This window comes from Anguilla rostrata, chromosome 17 (genome assembly GCF_018555375.3).
Source record: "Anguilla rostrata isolate EN2019 chromosome 17, ASM1855537v3, whole genome shotgun sequence".
NCBI classification, from domain to species: Eukaryota; Metazoa; Chordata; class Actinopteri; order Anguilliformes; family Anguillidae; genus Anguilla; species Anguilla rostrata.
In genome coordinates, this window is record NC_057949.1 from 3,159,792 (window position 1) to 3,177,634 (window position 17,843).

A 17,843-nucleotide genomic window follows, 5' to 3' on the forward strand; every position below is an offset into this window, starting at 1 on the left:
ATAGATTCGGGTTTGTATAGATTAGACTGGGTGCGCCCGGAGTGTGATTGCACCCCGATCTCAACACCCCTCCCCTCCCCTCCCCTCCGCCCGCAGACCCCTGTGGAAACGGTGGACCTGCAGCCCGCCCCCAACATCGACCACCTGCTGCCCAACATCGGGCGGACCGGCGCGCTGGGGGAGGCCTCGGGTGAGAGACACGCCCTTTTACGCCCCCCCCCCCCGGCGGGCAGGGCACCGCCATATAGCGGGAAACGAAGCTCGCGCGCGTGGCGTTTTTTTTCTGATATCGCCGTGGAAACTGCCCTTGTGCTCTTCTGTTTCCTCGTGTCGGTTTTCAACATGCTCACTTTTCCCGCTCTCTGTCTCTGTGCGTTTCTGCATCCCCCCTCACAGCCGAGCCTGTGGAACAACCACTGCGGTAGGACCAGAATCGTGTGTGTGTGTGTGTGTGCGTGTGCGCGCGTGCGTGTGCGTGCGTGTGTGTGTAGAGAGAGACAGACAGAGAGAGAGATAGAGAGAGAGAGAGTGTTAGCGTCTGTGTGTGTGTGTGTGCGTGTGCGTGCGTGCGTGTGTGTGTGTGCGTGTGTGTCCGTGTGTAGAGAGAGACAGACAGAGAGAGAGAGTGTTAGCGTCTGTGTGTTCCAAGCGACACCTTCACTTCACTCCATCCTTAGAATGTGCTTTTGACAGTGCGCGTTCGAAAATAGAATGTTTTTTTTTTCTTTCGTTTTTTCAGCTAAATACGAATAGCATGACCCATTTCCTACTTCATTTGATAATAATACATATTTTATGATACACAAAGCAGACGTGTAGCATCCTACACCTGAATAAGTCACCCTGTTAAGGCACTGGTCTGGTGCATGGGTGGGACGGGTTTGTCAACAGAAAACAAGCGTGTTCATACCAGTTAACTTCACCCTTAGCTGAAAACCCGGCAGGCTCTGAACCTGGAGGTTTCTGAGCCAACTGGAGACAAGCGTGATCAGTTCACATTGGATTTGGGGGGAAAATGATACTGGTTGTTTGGGAGGTGACCGCCCATTTTGTGAGACTGGGCCTTCCGATTGCGCTTACAGCCTGTCCATCAACGTCTCCATACGTAATAATTACTCTGTTTTGGACTCGTCGTGTCTTTCCTCGGGTAAAGTCCAGTTTTAAGGGTTTAATTTATGAGTTGGAAGAAAACGGGATTGGTTATTCGTCATTGTCTTTGCAGCTGCAGCTTTCCAATGTAAAAACAGATTACTGCACAGTGTCTAAGTGAGGGGTTTGACTGTGAAAGTGTCCCGCGTGTTGTAATCAAATTGGATTAATTGATTAACTTATTAATTGATTTAATTTTGTGTTGAAAGCCACGTCGTTCCCTCACACAATAAAAATCTGTATTCGGCTTTGACCTGCACTAAACAAACGAGAGCACTGTCACAGACTGTGTGTGTCTGTGTGTCTTTCCTCTGGCTGTTTGGCAGTGTCAGACAGACAACCATGTGCGAGTGTATGTGTTGGGTGTGAGCCAGTGTGTCTGTGGTCTGTGGTAAGCATAAAAGTGTGGTATTTGTATTCAGGATAAGTGAGTGTGTGTGTGTGTGTGTATGTGTGTGTGCGTGTGTGTGTGTGTGTGTGTGTGTGTGTTCTGTGGTGAGTGTGAAAGTTGGGTGTTTTAATTGGTCACAGGCGTGTGCGTAACTGGTCTTTCAACCACCCTCACATTCATTACTGTTTCTGCCCTTGCTCTCACTGCTTACCTCACTGCTGTGATGTCATCCGTGTGCGCTGTGGTGTCATTAGTGTGCGCCATGATTCCTTAATGCAGTGTGCTCCTCCTGACTTTCCCCCTGAGATACTCTTCATTTGGGCTCCTTGTTGTTTTGTATGTAAAGCATTAAGGGACAAAGGGTCAAGCATCACAGCAGCCAATGTAGGTCGCCATGGAGCCCATTTGAACAGTATGTTCCTGAGGGGGTGAGGGCAAGTTGGGGTGTGCAGAGTGACTGTCATAAACAGCAGTTATTGTGGCCATTACAGTGCCATACTTAGTAACAGCACATCTTACTGAACACTAGCGCTTTTAAAATGGCTGACGAGAGTTTGTTCTGAAGATACAGTAGCATGAGTCGAACTCTGTGCCCCCCACCAATGCAACACCTCCTCTGTTCCCCCATGACTCCCTTACAAGCCCCTGTGTGCTGCTAACCACGCCCCTGTCTCCTCTCCCCTCCCCTTTTCAGATTCAACCAATAGTGACTCGAAGTCCAAGGTAAGGTTCCATGCTATTATTTACAGCCATAGAAAGTGCTGATTATTGTTGTTCTTAATGTCTGTTATGTTTAGCACAACAAATTGTGGTCTCAGGAGATGTCCTCTTAATCAGACATTTTAAAAGACATCTGTTAAAAACTATGTTATAACATTACAGAAACAAACACTTTGGGAATGATGGTCACTTGGAACTCTGAAATGTTCTTCAAAAGTGACATCAGAATACGATAGTTTTAAGAATACATTAAATTCTTGATGCATCTGAATCATTACTTCATTTGTAAGTGAATAACCAGTAATACCACCTGTAATCAGAATCTTGTTAGAACAATTACTTTTGTTGGCCTTCTGATTGATGCATCTATTTCAGTGACCCACTCATTTTTGGCATAATTTGTGAACTATTTCATTTTTTTTTTTTTAATTATTCCACACTTTCAAAAAATACCACATTGAATTATTATTTGGTAATAGTGCTAAAAAAATACCCTTTAACTAATTATGATAGCATTTCATTCATTTTTATGAATAAAAAGAGTGACTCCTCATTAAATACCGGCCTTTTTGCATCAGTGATAATAAGGAACTTGATAAGTCGTAATGGTGAATATTTTACTTTCGGTTTTATACCTTGTTTGGTTTATCAACCCATAATTTAGAGGTTCATAACCGTGAGGTCCAGCAGTGAGTTCTGTCTTTGCTGATGTTTGCGGTTGAACCACAGAACTGGATTGGCACCAGGTCCAGTGCCTGTGTGACAGATGGAGTCCAGCTTGCGGTTGAACCGTGGTACTAAATTTTGGGTGCTTGCCTGTGTGTGCCCCCCCCCCCCCCCCAGGGCTCGTGGGGGTCGAAGCGGGACCTGTCCGCTAAGGACTTCCTGGCGCTGTCCATCATGTCGGCCGTCGGCCGGACGCGCAAGAAGCGCCCGGAAAACCGTCTCCAGGGCAGCAGCACGGACGAGGACTCCGAGCAGGAGCCCAACAGAGCGGCCGAACTCGAGGAGGAGGAGGAGGATGAAGGGGACGGGGGAGGAGTCCTGGCGCCCAGAGAGGAGGAGGAGGAGGATGAAGAGGAGGACGAGGAGGAGGAGGAGGAGGAAGAGGAGGAGGAGGAGGAAGAGGAAGAAGCTGAGAGGACAGTAGAGGAGGTGATATTACCCAGAAGGCCATGCGAGGAGGAAGAGGAGGAGGAGGAGGAAGAGGAGCCGGAGGGAGACGCAGAAGTGTTTCTGCTGCAGGAGGAGGAGGCGGAGGAAGAGGAGGAGGGCGGGGCCGGGGCGCAGGCGCGGGATTGGAGGGGAACGGAGGATGAGCGCTCCATCGTTTCGGGGTACTCCACCCTCTCCACGCTGGGGCGGAGCCGGGGCGACGAGGCGGACGACGAGCGCAGCGAGCTGGTGAGCGAGACGGACAACGAGAGCGGCTTCGCCTCGCGCTCCCTCACCCAGGAGCGGCCCGAGAAGCCGGCCCCGCCCCCCCGCAGCTTCCTCTACGCCCACTGCAAGGGCCCCGCCCCCCCCGCTGCGCCGGGGGCCCCGCCCGCCCCCGGACAACCGAGCCCGCAGCAGGCGCCGGACCCGGCGGACCGGAGCGAGGGGGGGGCCCGGAGCGCCACGCCCTCGTCCTCCTCCTTCTCCTCCTCCTCGTCCTCGGTCCGGCCGTACGGGAGGCCCGCCTTCTGCACCCGGAGGCTGATCCAGGGCGACACGCTGGCCAGGAAGAAGCTGAAGGACGAGAAGGCCAAGGTCCGCTCGCTGGACCTGGACCTGGAGCTGGAGCTGGAGCTGGGCTCCGCCCCGGGATACCACGCCCCCGACGGAGCCCCCGCGGGGGAGGCGCCCCCCGGCCCCGCCCCTGCCTCCGGCCCCGCCCACGGCCTGCCCAGCGTCGAGGCGGCCTCCTTCTCCCCCGCCGGGCGCGTCCCAGGGGGCTCGCTGGCGGACCAGGTGCGGGCGCGGCTGATGGGCTCGGCCGACGACCTGCGGGCGGTGGGGCGGCGTCCGGCCGTCTCCCCGGAGACGCGGCGCAAGAGGCGGGCCTGGCGCCGCCACACCGTGGTGGTGGACCTGAGCGGGCGGGGCGGCGACGCCCCCCCCTCCGCCGACGGGCCCCGCGAGGCTCCCGCGGCCCCCTCCGCCAAGCAGCCCCGCGCCAAGCCGCCGGTGCCTCCCCGCCCCCCCGAAATCTTCAGCCAATCGGGACAGCCGGAACGCGCCGCCCCGCCCGCACGACCGACGCCCACCTCCCGCTTCCACGAATTCCTATAACGACTGCCGGCGCTAACCGCTAACCTCTGAGCGCCAACTGCGCACAGACAGTCTGCCGGCCGCACCCCTCAGAGAACCCCAAAAAACCATAGCGACCCTCTCATGCCAGTGCTCTTGCCATACCAGTAAGCTGGGACTGCTGGCGTTGGCGGGGTTACGGCAGCGGGCACTGGGGGAGTGGCCGGAGGCAGGGGGAGGAGCTCTGTCAGTGACAGGCGCAGCACGAGTGGGCTGTTCACATTCCTCTTACGTTCACATGAACTCCGTTAGCCTGACTGGTGCTACACTGTTGCCAAAGTTTTTCTAATTTGTGCCACACAGAGGTGGGCCATCGCAGACTTCCCAGGTTTCCCATCGGAATCTTCTGTGGTTTAGCGCAGTTGCCACGGTATTACATTCCTGGTGTGATGTCATGAGACGTGCCAAGGAAGGCTGAGGGATAATACACACACACACACACACATATGTTCACTCAGTCTTACACACACCTAACCACACACACACACACACACACACAGACAAGCGGGGACCTGACGCTGACAGTATTACGCAGACAGTGTTGAAACAGCACTAGCAGAGGGGCTACAGGGGAACCTGTTTAATGTCTGTTTCTGTCTGTCTGAGAAAGCATTGAGGAAGTCTGACCTGAGAATCTGGTGCTTTAAAACAGGCTGTTTTCCTTCCCTCTGCTCCAGTAAACCACAGGAGCCAGCCTGTTTAGCCTTGATCTAGAGGTACAGCAGCCTTTTACTGCCATGCTACCGACCACTGCCCCACACACACACACACACGCACGCACACACACACACACGCACGCACACACGCACATACACACACGCACACACACACACACGCCCCATGCTGCCTGCAGCTCCGTGGCTGCCTGTTCGTCGATCTGTTCACATGCATGTGCATTCGTGTGCCTACTTGCTTGTGTACCCACGAGGGAGTGTATGATTGTGTGTGTGAAAACCGTTGTGTAACATTTGTACAAAGCCTTGCTAAGTTAACCTTATGTACATACATGTTATATATATGACACCATAATATTTGTTTTTAATTTGTTTTGTTCTTTTTTTTCCATCGTTTACAAAGGTGCAGCCCAGTGCACGACCATTTCCTTCAAACTGTTACTTGAAAACATGTCCCTTTCTATGTTTTTTTTTTGATTTTATATACAGTATATATTATATATATTTTTTTGTATGGAAGAAATAAGTGCTTTCATCGTGATTTGAATTCTCGAGGTGTTCCTGTGTAAAACTTAAAAAAAAAAAAAAAATTAACTCCACATTTCCACAGACTCTCTGTTCTATGCCAAACCGCCCGGTCCTTGCGATTTTAGGTCACAGAAACTCGCCTCCCATCTCCCCTCTATGCACATCATTCCAGGGAGGCGGAACTACAAAACTACAAATCCGCCTCTTGTTCCCGAGCGTTCGGGCCTTCGTTCCGCTCTGACCCGTTTCCCCTCTCCCGTTCTCGGAGGTGCCCGTGAGTGTCTTCGTTATCCGCATCGGATGCATACGGGCTTCCTCCGCAGAAATGGCGGTCTTCCTCCTGGTCTCCGCTCTCTTCGGTCCTGGTTGGCCGAGGCCTTGCTGTGGTCCGAGGCCACCGGGCCTGTGAAGCCGCGCCCGGCCCTTGTTCCTGCCGCGTCTGTGCATGCCCTCACAGTCCGTCTTTTGTTAAAAACGAGTGCTTCGTTTAGCACGTACGGTTCCAAACACCGTGTCACTGGGTCTGGGCTCAAAACGAGCCGTAGGATTACTTACAAAATCCCGGCTGTTCTCGTATACTTTCCGCTCGTATGCAACCCTGAGAATGAGGAAAAGCCAAAATGGTGTTTACAATTAAACTCTTAATTTTGGATTCTGACTTTTTTTTGCAGCAGCAGCAGCGACAGCAGCAGTTAGTGGCAGAAAAAAAAGGTCATTTGCACTCCTAAAAGGGATTTGCATCTGGTTTCGTTTCCATATGTGACAGTTGACCGTCGCGTTTTGGGAGATCAGGTTAAATTGTTCTGCCATTGGTTTTTTTTCGATGATTCAGCATACTGCAGCCACTCACTGCTATTTGTGCCCCTGAAAAAAGTAATGTATTCTAAAATATCAATTGTCAATTGAATTTTTAAGAATATAAACAGTATACTTTTTATGAACACTACATCTAGTATTTCCATTTTCATACAATGAATTGGATCGTGGATACTACTTTTATTTTAAAAATTTTAACAATCAAAATATTATTTATTCATAATGGGTGACTTGTATAATGTAGGACAAGGTTTAGGCCATAGCCAGATTGAAATGTACAAAAGAGTTGGGGAGTCGGTCTGCTTCTCTCTCAGTGATACTCAGTTCTCAGTAATGATGACGATAACGATGATGCTGTTAGTGTGTATTTATATGTTTAAAAGCTTACGTGCGTGTGTGTTGCCTACAAACTTATGGCAAGGTAATTATTGGTCTGTTTTAACGTGATGTCATTTCCAGCGTTGTTTCCCCCCCTTGTTCCTCAGGACTTGGCTTCTGCACTAAAGCCGGTATCGTTCACTGTTTTCTTATGATTAGCTGACAAAAACAAGCCAGAAGAGAAGCGCGCTCAGACCAGGAAGACATCTATCCAGTCTCACCTCTCATACAAACGGCATACAACACCAGCCTTGCTATAAAACGGTGGAATTTTTGGACCCTGTTTCCGTACGGACGCTCGCCTGCTGTGTCGACTGCGTGCCCGAAACCTGCTGCCTCGAGTCATCGGGACCTAAAGCGACGAAAAATGAAAGAAATCGCGTTTGTGTTTCCGCTCTGATAGGATCTGATGTAAGGTTCAAAATGCCATTCTTACAGAAAAACAGTTGAACCAAACATACCTGCCTAGAGCGAAAACTTGAAAGAAAAAAAAAGCGAAGGAAAAAGATATGCGTGTGGATGTGCGTTCTGCTACATTCCATGAGTATGTATGTGTGCTCTCAGTTTCAGAATGAATGCAATACAGGTTCGATGTTCCATAGATGTTTGTCTTCAAACGTGTAATGTCGAGACCTATTGAATTTAGGCAAACCCTAATGTGGGTGTGGCTTAGATCTGGGGTTTTCTAACTCGGTCCTGGGGGTCCCTGTGTATGCTGCTTGTTGTTCAAAACACTACAGCGATCCCAGAATTGTCACAAGCTGTTGAGCATTTTTAATTAGACACTAATAACTACTGAGGTATGAAACCCTCTTAAATCCACATTATATCAGAAGTAGATGTGCATGCCATGAAGAATACATGTCCCATGATCACATTCCAGGATTCTTAATCAGTCAGACCAACTAATGTTTTAATTTCCCGCAATGTGCTGTGTGCAGTTATATAATTATTCCTTTAGAAAGGGGTGAATTGGAAATAAGTGTAATTGACTCGTTTATTGACTAACAGGTAAAATCAGTGGGGTCCTAATTACTGAAGTAAATGGCAATGGACCAAACCTGGAGAGGAAACCCCCATGCTGGTTTTTCCTCAAAGTTGTCGAAAGCATGTATTTTAAGTTTGTCTTTTGTATCCTCACTTTGAATGTAAAATACATGCTTTCAGCAACTTTCATTTAAAAAGACACCATGGGGTTTTTTTAGAATCTATTTAGAGAACTACTGGCTTCCAATTTAAGGTGGCCTGCATGAGATCACTGCATTTAATTATTAAATGGATCTCTGCTTGAAAAGCACAACACCATAAACGAGGTTGCACCTGTCGGAAATAAATGTCATTATGTATGAAATGTGTGTAAAGTGACTGGGGATGACAATAATTTGACAGGTAAGATACCTCCATGTTTGGTTATGAAGTCTTGCATTATAATTTACTCAAAAAGAAGAGTTTTCTCGACCAGGCACTGCATCTCTAGTGAATTCATGAGCCTGACAAGTGAGGCTAAGGAGGCCGCTCATCTTCGTATCTGAATAAAATACAACAAAAGTAGGCTTGCAGATTTGTCATTCTCTTGAAGCCAAATACTACATCTTGTCGTATTTTCTTGTAAATTCACAACAACAAAAATATAATAGAACAAACGAAATGTTAAACCAGGAAGCTGACACCACTACAACTAGATTCTGAATATTAGGCCTGTTCAGTGATGACCTATCACTGTTCTGATAGCTAGATGTCAACGACCCGAGCAGCCTACTAGCCTATATCTCCGTCCCCTTAAAGCTGGGTTAAGAAAATGTAATAATAATAATAACAATAGTGATAATAATAATAGATTTTCGTCCATATTTAACCCCCTCAAATGCCTACATTTCCCATAATCCACGGATCACCGTGCTTCAGCGACCAGAGCAGCGGGTTACCACCATTGAGGAACTTTAGGTCCACGAACAACCATTGTCGAAGTTTTTCGCCATATTATTATTATTATTATACAGTTGTATTTTATTTTAAAGTGCCGTATTGGGGTCACATCATTCTCGGTTTTAAGCCAATTTGAAAGAATCGTTTTTTATAAAAGAACGCTGGAGGTGAATGTGATGTTTACTAGTAGCTAGCTTGCAAATGTATCAGGATTTTATAGAAACAGTCAAACGTGTTTCCGCACTTTATTTCATCACAATGGTAGTTTTCAGGACTAGGGTTCTTACTAGTACCGCTTGTCTTGTGGGTGGCTAACGATAGCCAGCGAACGAAGTTGTACCATTAAACACTGCGAGGATAATCCGGTGAAATCCATGGCACTTGAGCTATCGTGTGTGGATGTAATGTGAATCTCTGCAATGGCGGCTCAGGAAATTTCGAGGATGCACAGTTTAGTAGGCCTGGCCTCACAAGCTTTTGTTGCCGTTTTGCATGAAATTGCGTTTACATGAGTGTAGCGTAATGATTGTTATAGATTTATAACAAGCCGACAAGCTAAAATTCACCGCAGCAAACGTTCGGCGCATTCTATTTTAAACAGTGTTACAGCCGACTATCGGTAGCATTCAGATTGGCTAATATACTTACATTTTATTTGGACATGCTTAATATAATCCAGAACCTCTCATTGCTAAATCAGCCTATAGTACATAGAGTCTATGCTAAAAAGAACTGGAAGGAAAGGGGTGGCTATTTCCTTCTCTATTTTAATTTGGACCCGTATTCCCATAGACAAAATAAGGTTAGTTATTTATATAGGAGTTCAATTCAAGCTGAAATTGCCCCGAGAAACTACAACTTTAATCAGGAAGTAGTTGCAAACGATTATAAAATGATAGTCAGTTAAACCAGTGGGTTTTCTATGTCCAAATGCTTGACTTCCATAAATTAGCGTCTGTGAGGCTCCTGTGAAGTGTGCATTCTGACAAGCTAAGAGTTTGATTGCGTAATTGTCTTCATAATTTTTTCCAACATTAAAATGTACCAATTTTTGTCACTTTCCATTGCATAAATGACTTGAACATGAAATGAAAATGTAAAGTCATCGTTTTCGTTTTGGCTACGTTTCATCAGTCAACATACTTCTCATTGACAGCTCAACTGGAGAAAATCTAACGTTACCTGTGGCATATACATGCTTTACCTAGAAGGCTAGCTAACACTGGGTTATCCGTTATGACTGGCAGATATCGAGGGTTGTCAAATTACATTGCAGTAGCATCGATCAGATGTTATCCAGTGTGCTGTGCGCGTTTCATTTTAACTTGGAACTGCGCATGTCCATTTTCCTTTGAGGTAACGGGTCTTTACCGAGTGGAAAGAGTCAATGGATCCACTTAAAAGCGCTTCATTTGCAATAGATACTTAAGGTGGTAAATTAACACCAGTCCACAATCCAAATGCTCATAAATTTTTATCTCTGGTTGGTAAGTATGTCTACTCTACCAGCCACTTTGGCAGGTAATCACCCATCACCTGGAGGTCCTGTTCAATTCCTAACATCTGTCTGGTAGTGAACAGTGAAATTGGCTGGTCAATTTTGGGATTCCAGTGTGGCTAGTGGATGAAAAAGTTAGTCTCTTGCCCTGGATGTGAGCGCATTTTATCCTCCATGTTGGTTTTGGCTCCAGCTGTCAAAAAGTACACAACTGCCCTCATTCGCTAGCATATCCAGAGGCGTACGGCTGGTTTTGCATGTATACAATGTGGACAACTGAACTTCAGGACTAACTGTCTCAAAAGGTGTTCACCTTCTTATAATAATTCAGTACAACCCTATTAACCATTTTCATAGCTTGATAAACTGTTATTTTTCCATCAATGATAATTCCCTCAGTTGAAAAGGCCTATCGGGTTGTGTTCGCTCAGTTCTACTTTTGATTGAGCTATTTATGAATAAGTTAGTTATTATGAACTTATAAACAATTATAAACTTGTGCATCCTCAGATCTGCTAACAAGCTCAAATTTCCTCCAAATCCTATTATACAGAATATACTGTTTATTATTCAGTTTGGTCTTGCATTAAAAAACTTGGCAACGACTGAAATGATGTAAAAGGAAGACATTAGAAACCATGGCACTTGGATGCATTTGTCAAGGGAAGTTAGGGAAAAGTGCATCGAAAGGACTGTTTTTTCTCCTCCTCCTTCCTCCTGTTCTCTCATTTTTCATCTAATAGTGGCCGCGATGGCGCTCGGTGTGACAAGCAAATTCCTCGTATGTGTAATGTCTGGCAATAAATTGATTGTTCTGATTCGATGTAGCTAGTAGCGTCTACCGGAAATGAACACAGATTATGTAGGTGTTTGCCATCGTAGCCGATTGGGGAAATGAAACTATATCCAGGGGAACTTTGAATCACTTGTCAATTGCTGTATCCAGTAACTCAACCTTACCACTGCATGTAATACATAACCTAGAAGTTTGCCTGTATAGTGATTGGTTTCCTTTTTTCTCAAGCATTTATATTTCACCAGTATTAACCCATCTTTATTAATAATGCTTGATTAGTGAAATGAGCCATTTAGACGTAGGCTACCATGGTTACTGATAATTCGTCTAACGTGCCCTACTGATACAGTAGACTACTCCAGTTTTTAAATTATAAATCAGGGGCAGAGGCTTTTACCAGAGTTACTTTAGAGATTTTTTTCATCCACTGAAACAAGTTAACGGCAAATGAAAGTATTTGTGACAACCATTATTTTTAATCACACAAAATAAAAACACAACAAATAAGTCCGCATATTCCTATATTTACAAAATTTCAAAGATGATGGCAAACTTTCGTCAGGCAAGTCAAACGGGGCCTAATCCGACAGTAATTAAATCTGAACCAAATGTGGTCAAGTGTTTTGTACACAATACATTTTAGCCTGGAAAACAATGGAAAGAACTAGGTAAATGTCCAATGTTCTTGATTTGGTAGAAATTTTAAATAGTAGCATTATTTATTGAAAATTAGTCTCAAAGTTGATTTTACGTAGCAAAAGAAATAATTTGAGAGTATTGCAATGGGCTAGCAGTGACAAGATTTATCAGCCAAATTCGTTAAACAATTAAAAAATCGTGTCCTGCATCAAAATGTTACATTTGTAGAAATTACTTTGTTACGCGTTTCCGTAACAACTTACTCCCCCGTGGAGACGGCTTGTCCAGGCTCTTTGCAAAGCCGATTCTGCAGACGGAGCTCGCTGTTCTGTGCTCTCAGTCTCTCAAGTTCCTTCTCCAGCTCCCTTAGCCGCGATGCGTCCGGGTCACTGACCGCACTGGCGGAGGTAAGGTCCTGGTTATTCTCGGCAAGTCGCAACCGATTGTTCTCCTCTTCAAGGCGGGACATGCACTTCTCCAGCTCCAGGTACTCCCGTACCAGCTCTTGCTTCGTCATGTTCTGAAGGCTTTCGACGTGGTACTTTTCGTAGGTCTCGGAAAAATCCCTCTGAAGAAATTCCCCTCCCGCGTTCCCTTGTCTGCCGATGCCGTCGCTGCCGCCACCGCTGCCTTCCTCGTCGTCCTCTTCGAAGTCCATACAGTCTTCCTCGCTTGCAGTGTCTTCTGCGCGACTGGCTCCGGTGGTGCGCCGGCCACCCAGCTCGGTGTTCAGGTCCGGCTCCTCGCGGTCGTGCTCATCCATCAGGAACTGAGTCGTATTATAAGGGGCAACGGGTAACCCCTTGGCAAACATCTCCGCTCGCACCCGGGACGCTCGAGCAGTTTCTCTTTCGTCAAACTCTTTTTTCTCCTCCCATGTCAACTTGAAGTAAGGCTTCCAGCGACGCTTCTTCTTTGAAGAGGGTCGCCGACGGTGTTTCTTCCTTCCCAGTCGCCCATCGGGCACGCTTTCACCCTGCACTTGACTGTGAGTCTCTTCGCTGGGCCCATCGCCGCTGTTTCCGTCAGCCGCAAGTCCATCCTCTCCCGCTGCATCGGCCTCGGGCTCCTGGCAAGGCTGTGTTACTGCTGGGCATTTTGGGTGTGCGTTACCACCCCCCAATCCTGGACACACCTCCTGCTGCCCCCTTTGCATATGCCATGGGTTCTCCGTCGCAGTGCTGCTGCTGCCATCTGGTTGTTTTCCGTCTCTGTATCGCCCCCTATCGTTATCCTCCAGTCCCCCATTCTCATTGGGTGAAGGATGCTCCAAAACTGCACCGCTCCCACCTGAAGGGGCAAGTGAAGTTTTCGTGTGATGGGTCTTCTGATCTCCAACTTCTGACATTTTGATATTTGTGGTCAGCTAAACAGGACTGTTTAGACAGTTTGTCCATCAACCTCCCAGCCGAAGTCACGAGTTGGTTTAGTTAAAGTTGTAAAAGTTATTTAAAAATAGCAGCTCCATTTAGTATTGCAAATTGTTATCCCCGTTTCTTAAAATAAGCAACTTTGATCTTTTCGTAAGATAAATATTGTTTTAAAATTGTGAAATTAAAAAGCAAAAAAGCTTGCCACGAATGTTCGTGGCTATTCAGATACAATTCGACAGGATCACTCTAACGCGCTATCGTTAACTCCTTGAGCGCTGCCAAGAATAACACTGCCTTAGTGAATAATCCCACCGCTACCACAGTATCCAGTGTACTACTACAGAAGAAGGCGTCTGTGTTTATATATGAAGTCTGCCACTGTCAGTGCGCATGTGGATTTTTCCCATTTTGAATTACAGTTAATGGGAGTTGTAGTTTATTTGTTAACACGTATCATTGAATCGCTGTTTTAAAAAACTACTCGGCCCACAATTCACAACGCCGTTGACAAAATGTAAGCCAATCACAATTTAGGACAAAACCCGACTTCTTCGTACTTTGATTGGTCAGGACGGTCTGCGTACTGTTTCTAAAATGTAAATTAATTCCAATTGGTGATCTTGGCTGTCAATCATAGCCTCTGCCGCTGGGTTAGGAAATCAATCTCGGGTCCCCTTGTAGACAATACCACGCATTGGAAAAGGGGGGACACGCTCAGTAATTGAAATAAAATACAATAGTAAACCAGTTAAATATGGATTTAATATCACAGATTGAAATCGAAATATTTACTATAAAGATCTCAATGAAATCCAAAACACAGTCACTTTAAGAAATGGGTTTGTCTGCTCTCCTTTTAACAGTAACGCATGCCTCCACCGTATGACTAAATGTTTAGGTCCCTCGTGCATAAACTAGTTCTTTTCCGCTCGGTGGCGTACATAAATAAACGTTGGTGGTCGTATTTTCAAACAATAGCTTAAACAATTACATGTCTTTAGTGATTCTACTAGTAGGTTTTGCTTGAGAGACGTCAATAAAATATTTAATTGTTTGTGCGGAGCGATATTAGTTATCTGGCCTCTTCATCTCTGAAAAGGAGCGCAAGGAAATGTGTGTGGTAGCTATCAATAGCTAAAAAGAAACGTAAACAAATCAGGAGTAATGCTTTTCGCTAGCTAGCTAGCTAGCTAGCCAACGTATGCTAGCTGCGAAAACAGCCCTGATAACGATTTTGAAAGGTTGGCGATATTTTTTCCATCTAGTAGAATAAGCAAGCTAGACTAGCACAACGAACACCGACATTACTGCCAACTATGTTTGTGACCGCTAGTTGACAGTTTAAAATACATTGGAGTGCCGCGCTTCGCACCCAGTTTGTAACAGAGTAATGCTCAACCATTTTAGGTAACCCTTGCTGGCTTGCTTAGCTACATTTTGGCACTGTGTTTGTAGTGGTCAATTGCGTGGAAACCATAGTTGGCCAGTTAACCACGTCCCTTAGATCATGTTTTAAAGTAACTTGCTTGGACGCAAGATGGCTGTTAGCTCACGTTACATTTGAAATACGCACCCCGCGACGGTGGTGAACAGTATTTTTTTTGTTAACGTGCACAACTTACACGGTGGACCTAACAGTTCTGCTAAGATAGTATTTTAATAGCTTCTTCAACTAACCAGCTAGCTGGTTATTACTGTATGTCCACGAGCAATCACAACATAACGACATGAACTTGTTCTCCAAGCCACTGCAAGGTTTTCGTGAAATTGACTGAATGGATAATTATCTAGTGTGCCGCAATGTTGCTAGAATGATACAGTACATGGTTTTTCAAGGCCTGTCCCCTTTCTAACGATAATTAAAACCGGTCAAAATGAGCTACCTGCAACATTAGTCTAGTTAGCTAACCTTAGTGTTAACCCTAACCCGCGAGTTAAATTCTTGGTTGTCCACAGCTCGCTTATTAGCAAGTTAACCATGTACGGACTAGCTCGTATGCCAGCCAAGTTCTCCCAAATGAGAGTGGAAACCTACTTGCGCAGCTGATTCGCAAAAGGCCGTAATGCCATATTGTTATTCGCTTGGCTAGCGAGAGTGTATGGTGTTGGTTGTAACTGCTCTCATGGACTGTGTAAATACGCTAGCTACGCTAGCTATGTTTGCCAACTAGTTCTCTACTGGAAAGCGACGTACTCAACTGTTAACTTATTTTACCAGCAATAGGTGTAATAAAACATAAAGACGGAGAATTTAAGTAGGATCTTTAGCCATCATTAGGTACAAGGGCGTGGTGCACAAGCACATCACAGAATTTTCAAAGTTAATTTTATTATTATTATTATTATTATTATTATTATTTACATTTGCACGTTTGTATTCTTCTTCTCAGTGTAGAACTGCCAGTGTCCCCCAGGTTGTCACCCGCAAACCAGGATTCTGCATCCCTTTGCGAGCCAGCGATCCATTTAACTTACGCTGACTGGGCTACCAGACATCTGGATTGAGGGGAATTTTTTTTTGGAGGGTGCAGCTATCGGAGCTTGTCGCCCATGGAATCCTTACCGAATGGAGACCAGTTTTCCCCTGCAACAGCACAGTCCCAATCATTGTGCAATGAGGCATTCGGGAGCTCATAACTAGCCGCCTAGTGGTGCTATAGTGCACACAATGGAATTTGTGACATTACACGCCCATCTCTGGCACCGTTTGACCAAGCGTCGGAAAATGTGTTACATAGTTCGCTCTTCGTGAAAACCAGACTTTCCTCAAAAGACCATTACTTTCACCAAATCGGATTTTCTTCGTTTGAATTTTTAGGGGGAAAAAACCTCAAACTGCTACTCCTACAATAACTGACATTTAGTGTGCTGCATCTACGGGTTTGTCTCGATGAAGCGTTTACTTTTCTTTTGGTTTAGTCAAATACTGGCTAAATGACAAGTCAGTGAACTTGCAGGAAGGTGTGGCTTTTGGAATCGGTGTTTTTTTTTTCATTCAACGTGTTTTATCCGCGGCCTTCAAAAAAAATTACAATTCAGGCATTTAACAGACGCATTTCAGTGCGACTTACGCAACTTTTTCCATAGCATTTAGCCTGCATCCATTTAACAGCTGGATGCTGAAGCAATGCAGGTTAAGTGCCTTGCCAACGGGTACAATGGTAGTGTCCAATCTAGGAATGGAACCAGTGACCTTTAGGTTACAAGACCAGCTGTATGGTTACAAAGTAGCATGACGTGATTAATGGTATTCTTCAACAGAAATTAAGGCAGGGCAGTAGAAACTAAGGTAAAATCCTTGACCACACTCATTTCCAGATGCCAGGGCTTGTCCTCAAAGCTCAAGAAGGACTGAGAAAACTGATGTCACTCGGAAACACTGACCTCACAACCAGAAACGTTAGCACGTTTGATTCATTTATTAATTAACCCAATCATTTATGCAATGTGCTACATTTCTTTTAAAGCTTGCTAATGACAGATGAGGTTCTTGTGAATATTGAGCTGTGGTCTAATCTATGAACCAGTGAACCAATTTTGGAGTATACAGCTGATTAGCTTATTTAGCCATTACCAAGGTTTTTACAAAAACACACATACACGCTGGCCTTCAAGGAAAGGTTGTTGGCATCCACGTTAACTGAACAGACTAACTAACCCTGTTCACAGACCGTAGGTGCCATCAACGTGTATGTAAGTCAAGGATGGGCACCTCCTTGCCCGAGGGCTAGGGTGTACGCATGCGTGCCTTTGTGAAAACACTGGGAATGGCCAAATAAGCTAAGGGTTAGCCAAGCTCGTCCAAAACTGGTTCACTCGTAGAGTTAAACTGCAGTGCAGCATTCACAAGAACTTCATCTGAGGTTTCCTGCATGTATGCACTTTCCCGTTACATTATTTTACATGTATTAATTTACATTTATTAAGCAGAAGCTTTTATCCAAAGTGACTTACACTTAAAAGACAATCAAAGTACATCCATCTCATGAAGTCACGCAAGCAACATTTTCAGACCAGTAAATACATGTGCAACAACATTAAAGTACGAAATGTAAGTTAAGTTACAACAAACTACAACCATAACACAGATATAAACAAGACAAAATATAACATGAATCAGATGCAAAACAATAAAGCAAACTGAAGCAATTATTATTTACTTTTTATTTTATCATTTTATTATATGTCCTCTTGAAAGGACATATAATAGGGGGAAGTCCTCTTGAAACCAGGATCTCTTTTACAATAGAGCCCTGATTATAAAAAATTAAAAGAACACCAATTAACAGAACGGAAATGATTGCATAGTGATTACAGTTGAAGAGGAGTGCTATTTTCCTCGTATGTTGTGTGTTATACATAATCACACTGATTAGGCTTATACTGATTTAGAAAATCTTCTGCTGATTTATCTTCAATGGACTAGAGGGCATGTGTGTGCTATCCATGACCATTTTTTCCCACTTAGGGAAAGTATCTGGTGAGGAGCATGCCGTTGTCATGGGAAACAAGTATATCTGACAAGCTTTTTTTTTTTTTTACAAAAGGCCTCCTTTATTTTCAGTGGAATAGAAAATATTAGCATTTCAGGATGGACCTGTTTTTTTTTTTTTTTTTTAAATGCTTCATTCAGTATGACGGGGAGGCCCCAGAGGGTACAGGG

The 17,843-nt window shown here is 45.2% G+C and overlaps 3 protein-coding genes and 2 long non-coding RNA genes across 11 annotated transcripts in view; 3 read left to right on the plus strand and 2 right to left on the minus strand.

Annotated features, from left to right (window-relative positions):
- The window catches only part of LOC135244162 (rho GTPase-activating protein 23-like), a 98,090-nt gene extending 92,265 nt beyond the window's left edge, over positions 1–5,825 (plus strand). For all 7 annotated transcript variants that reach the window (XM_064316399.1, XM_064316396.1, XM_064316398.1 and 4 more), the window contains 3 exons: positions 97–190; positions 2,235–2,263; positions 3,104–5,825. In XM_064316399.1, coding sequence (XP_064172469.1) covers positions 97–190; positions 2,235–2,263; positions 3,104–4,534 — 1,554 coding nt within the window. In that variant the 3' untranslated portion in view covers positions 4,535–5,825. The remainder of the gene's footprint in view (positions 1–96; positions 191–2,234; positions 2,264–3,103) is intronic.
- Positions 5,584–7,823, minus strand: LOC135244164 (uncharacterized). The gene is made up of 2 exons (XR_010326901.1): positions 7,410–7,823; positions 5,584–7,300 (listed from the first exon to the last, which is right to left on the minus strand). It is a non-coding gene; the product is annotated as an uncharacterized LOC135244164 (long non-coding RNA).
- A 1-nt stretch (position 7,824) lies between these two features.
- The window catches only part of LOC135244163 (1-phosphatidylinositol 4,5-bisphosphate phosphodiesterase delta-3-A-like), a 54,361-nt gene continuing 44,342 nt past the window's right edge, over positions 7,825–17,843 (plus strand). The window contains exon 1 of the mRNA XM_064316407.1: positions 7,825–8,337. The gene's annotated coding sequence lies outside the window, so the exon portion shown is untranslated. The remainder of the gene's footprint in view (positions 8,338–17,843) is intronic.
- On the minus strand, positions 11,623–13,526 carry LOC135243348 (protein HEXIM1-like). The gene has a single exon (XM_064315103.1). It carries the CDS (start codon positions 13,153–13,155, stop codon positions 12,067–12,069), a length of 1,089 nt encoding a protein of 362 aa, XP_064171173.1. The 5' UTR covers positions 13,156–13,526; the 3' UTR covers positions 11,623–12,066.
- LOC135243349 (uncharacterized) lies at positions 13,728–17,330 on the plus strand. The gene is made up of 2 exons (XR_010326614.1): positions 13,728–14,421; positions 15,571–17,330. It is a non-coding gene; the product is annotated as an uncharacterized LOC135243349 (long non-coding RNA).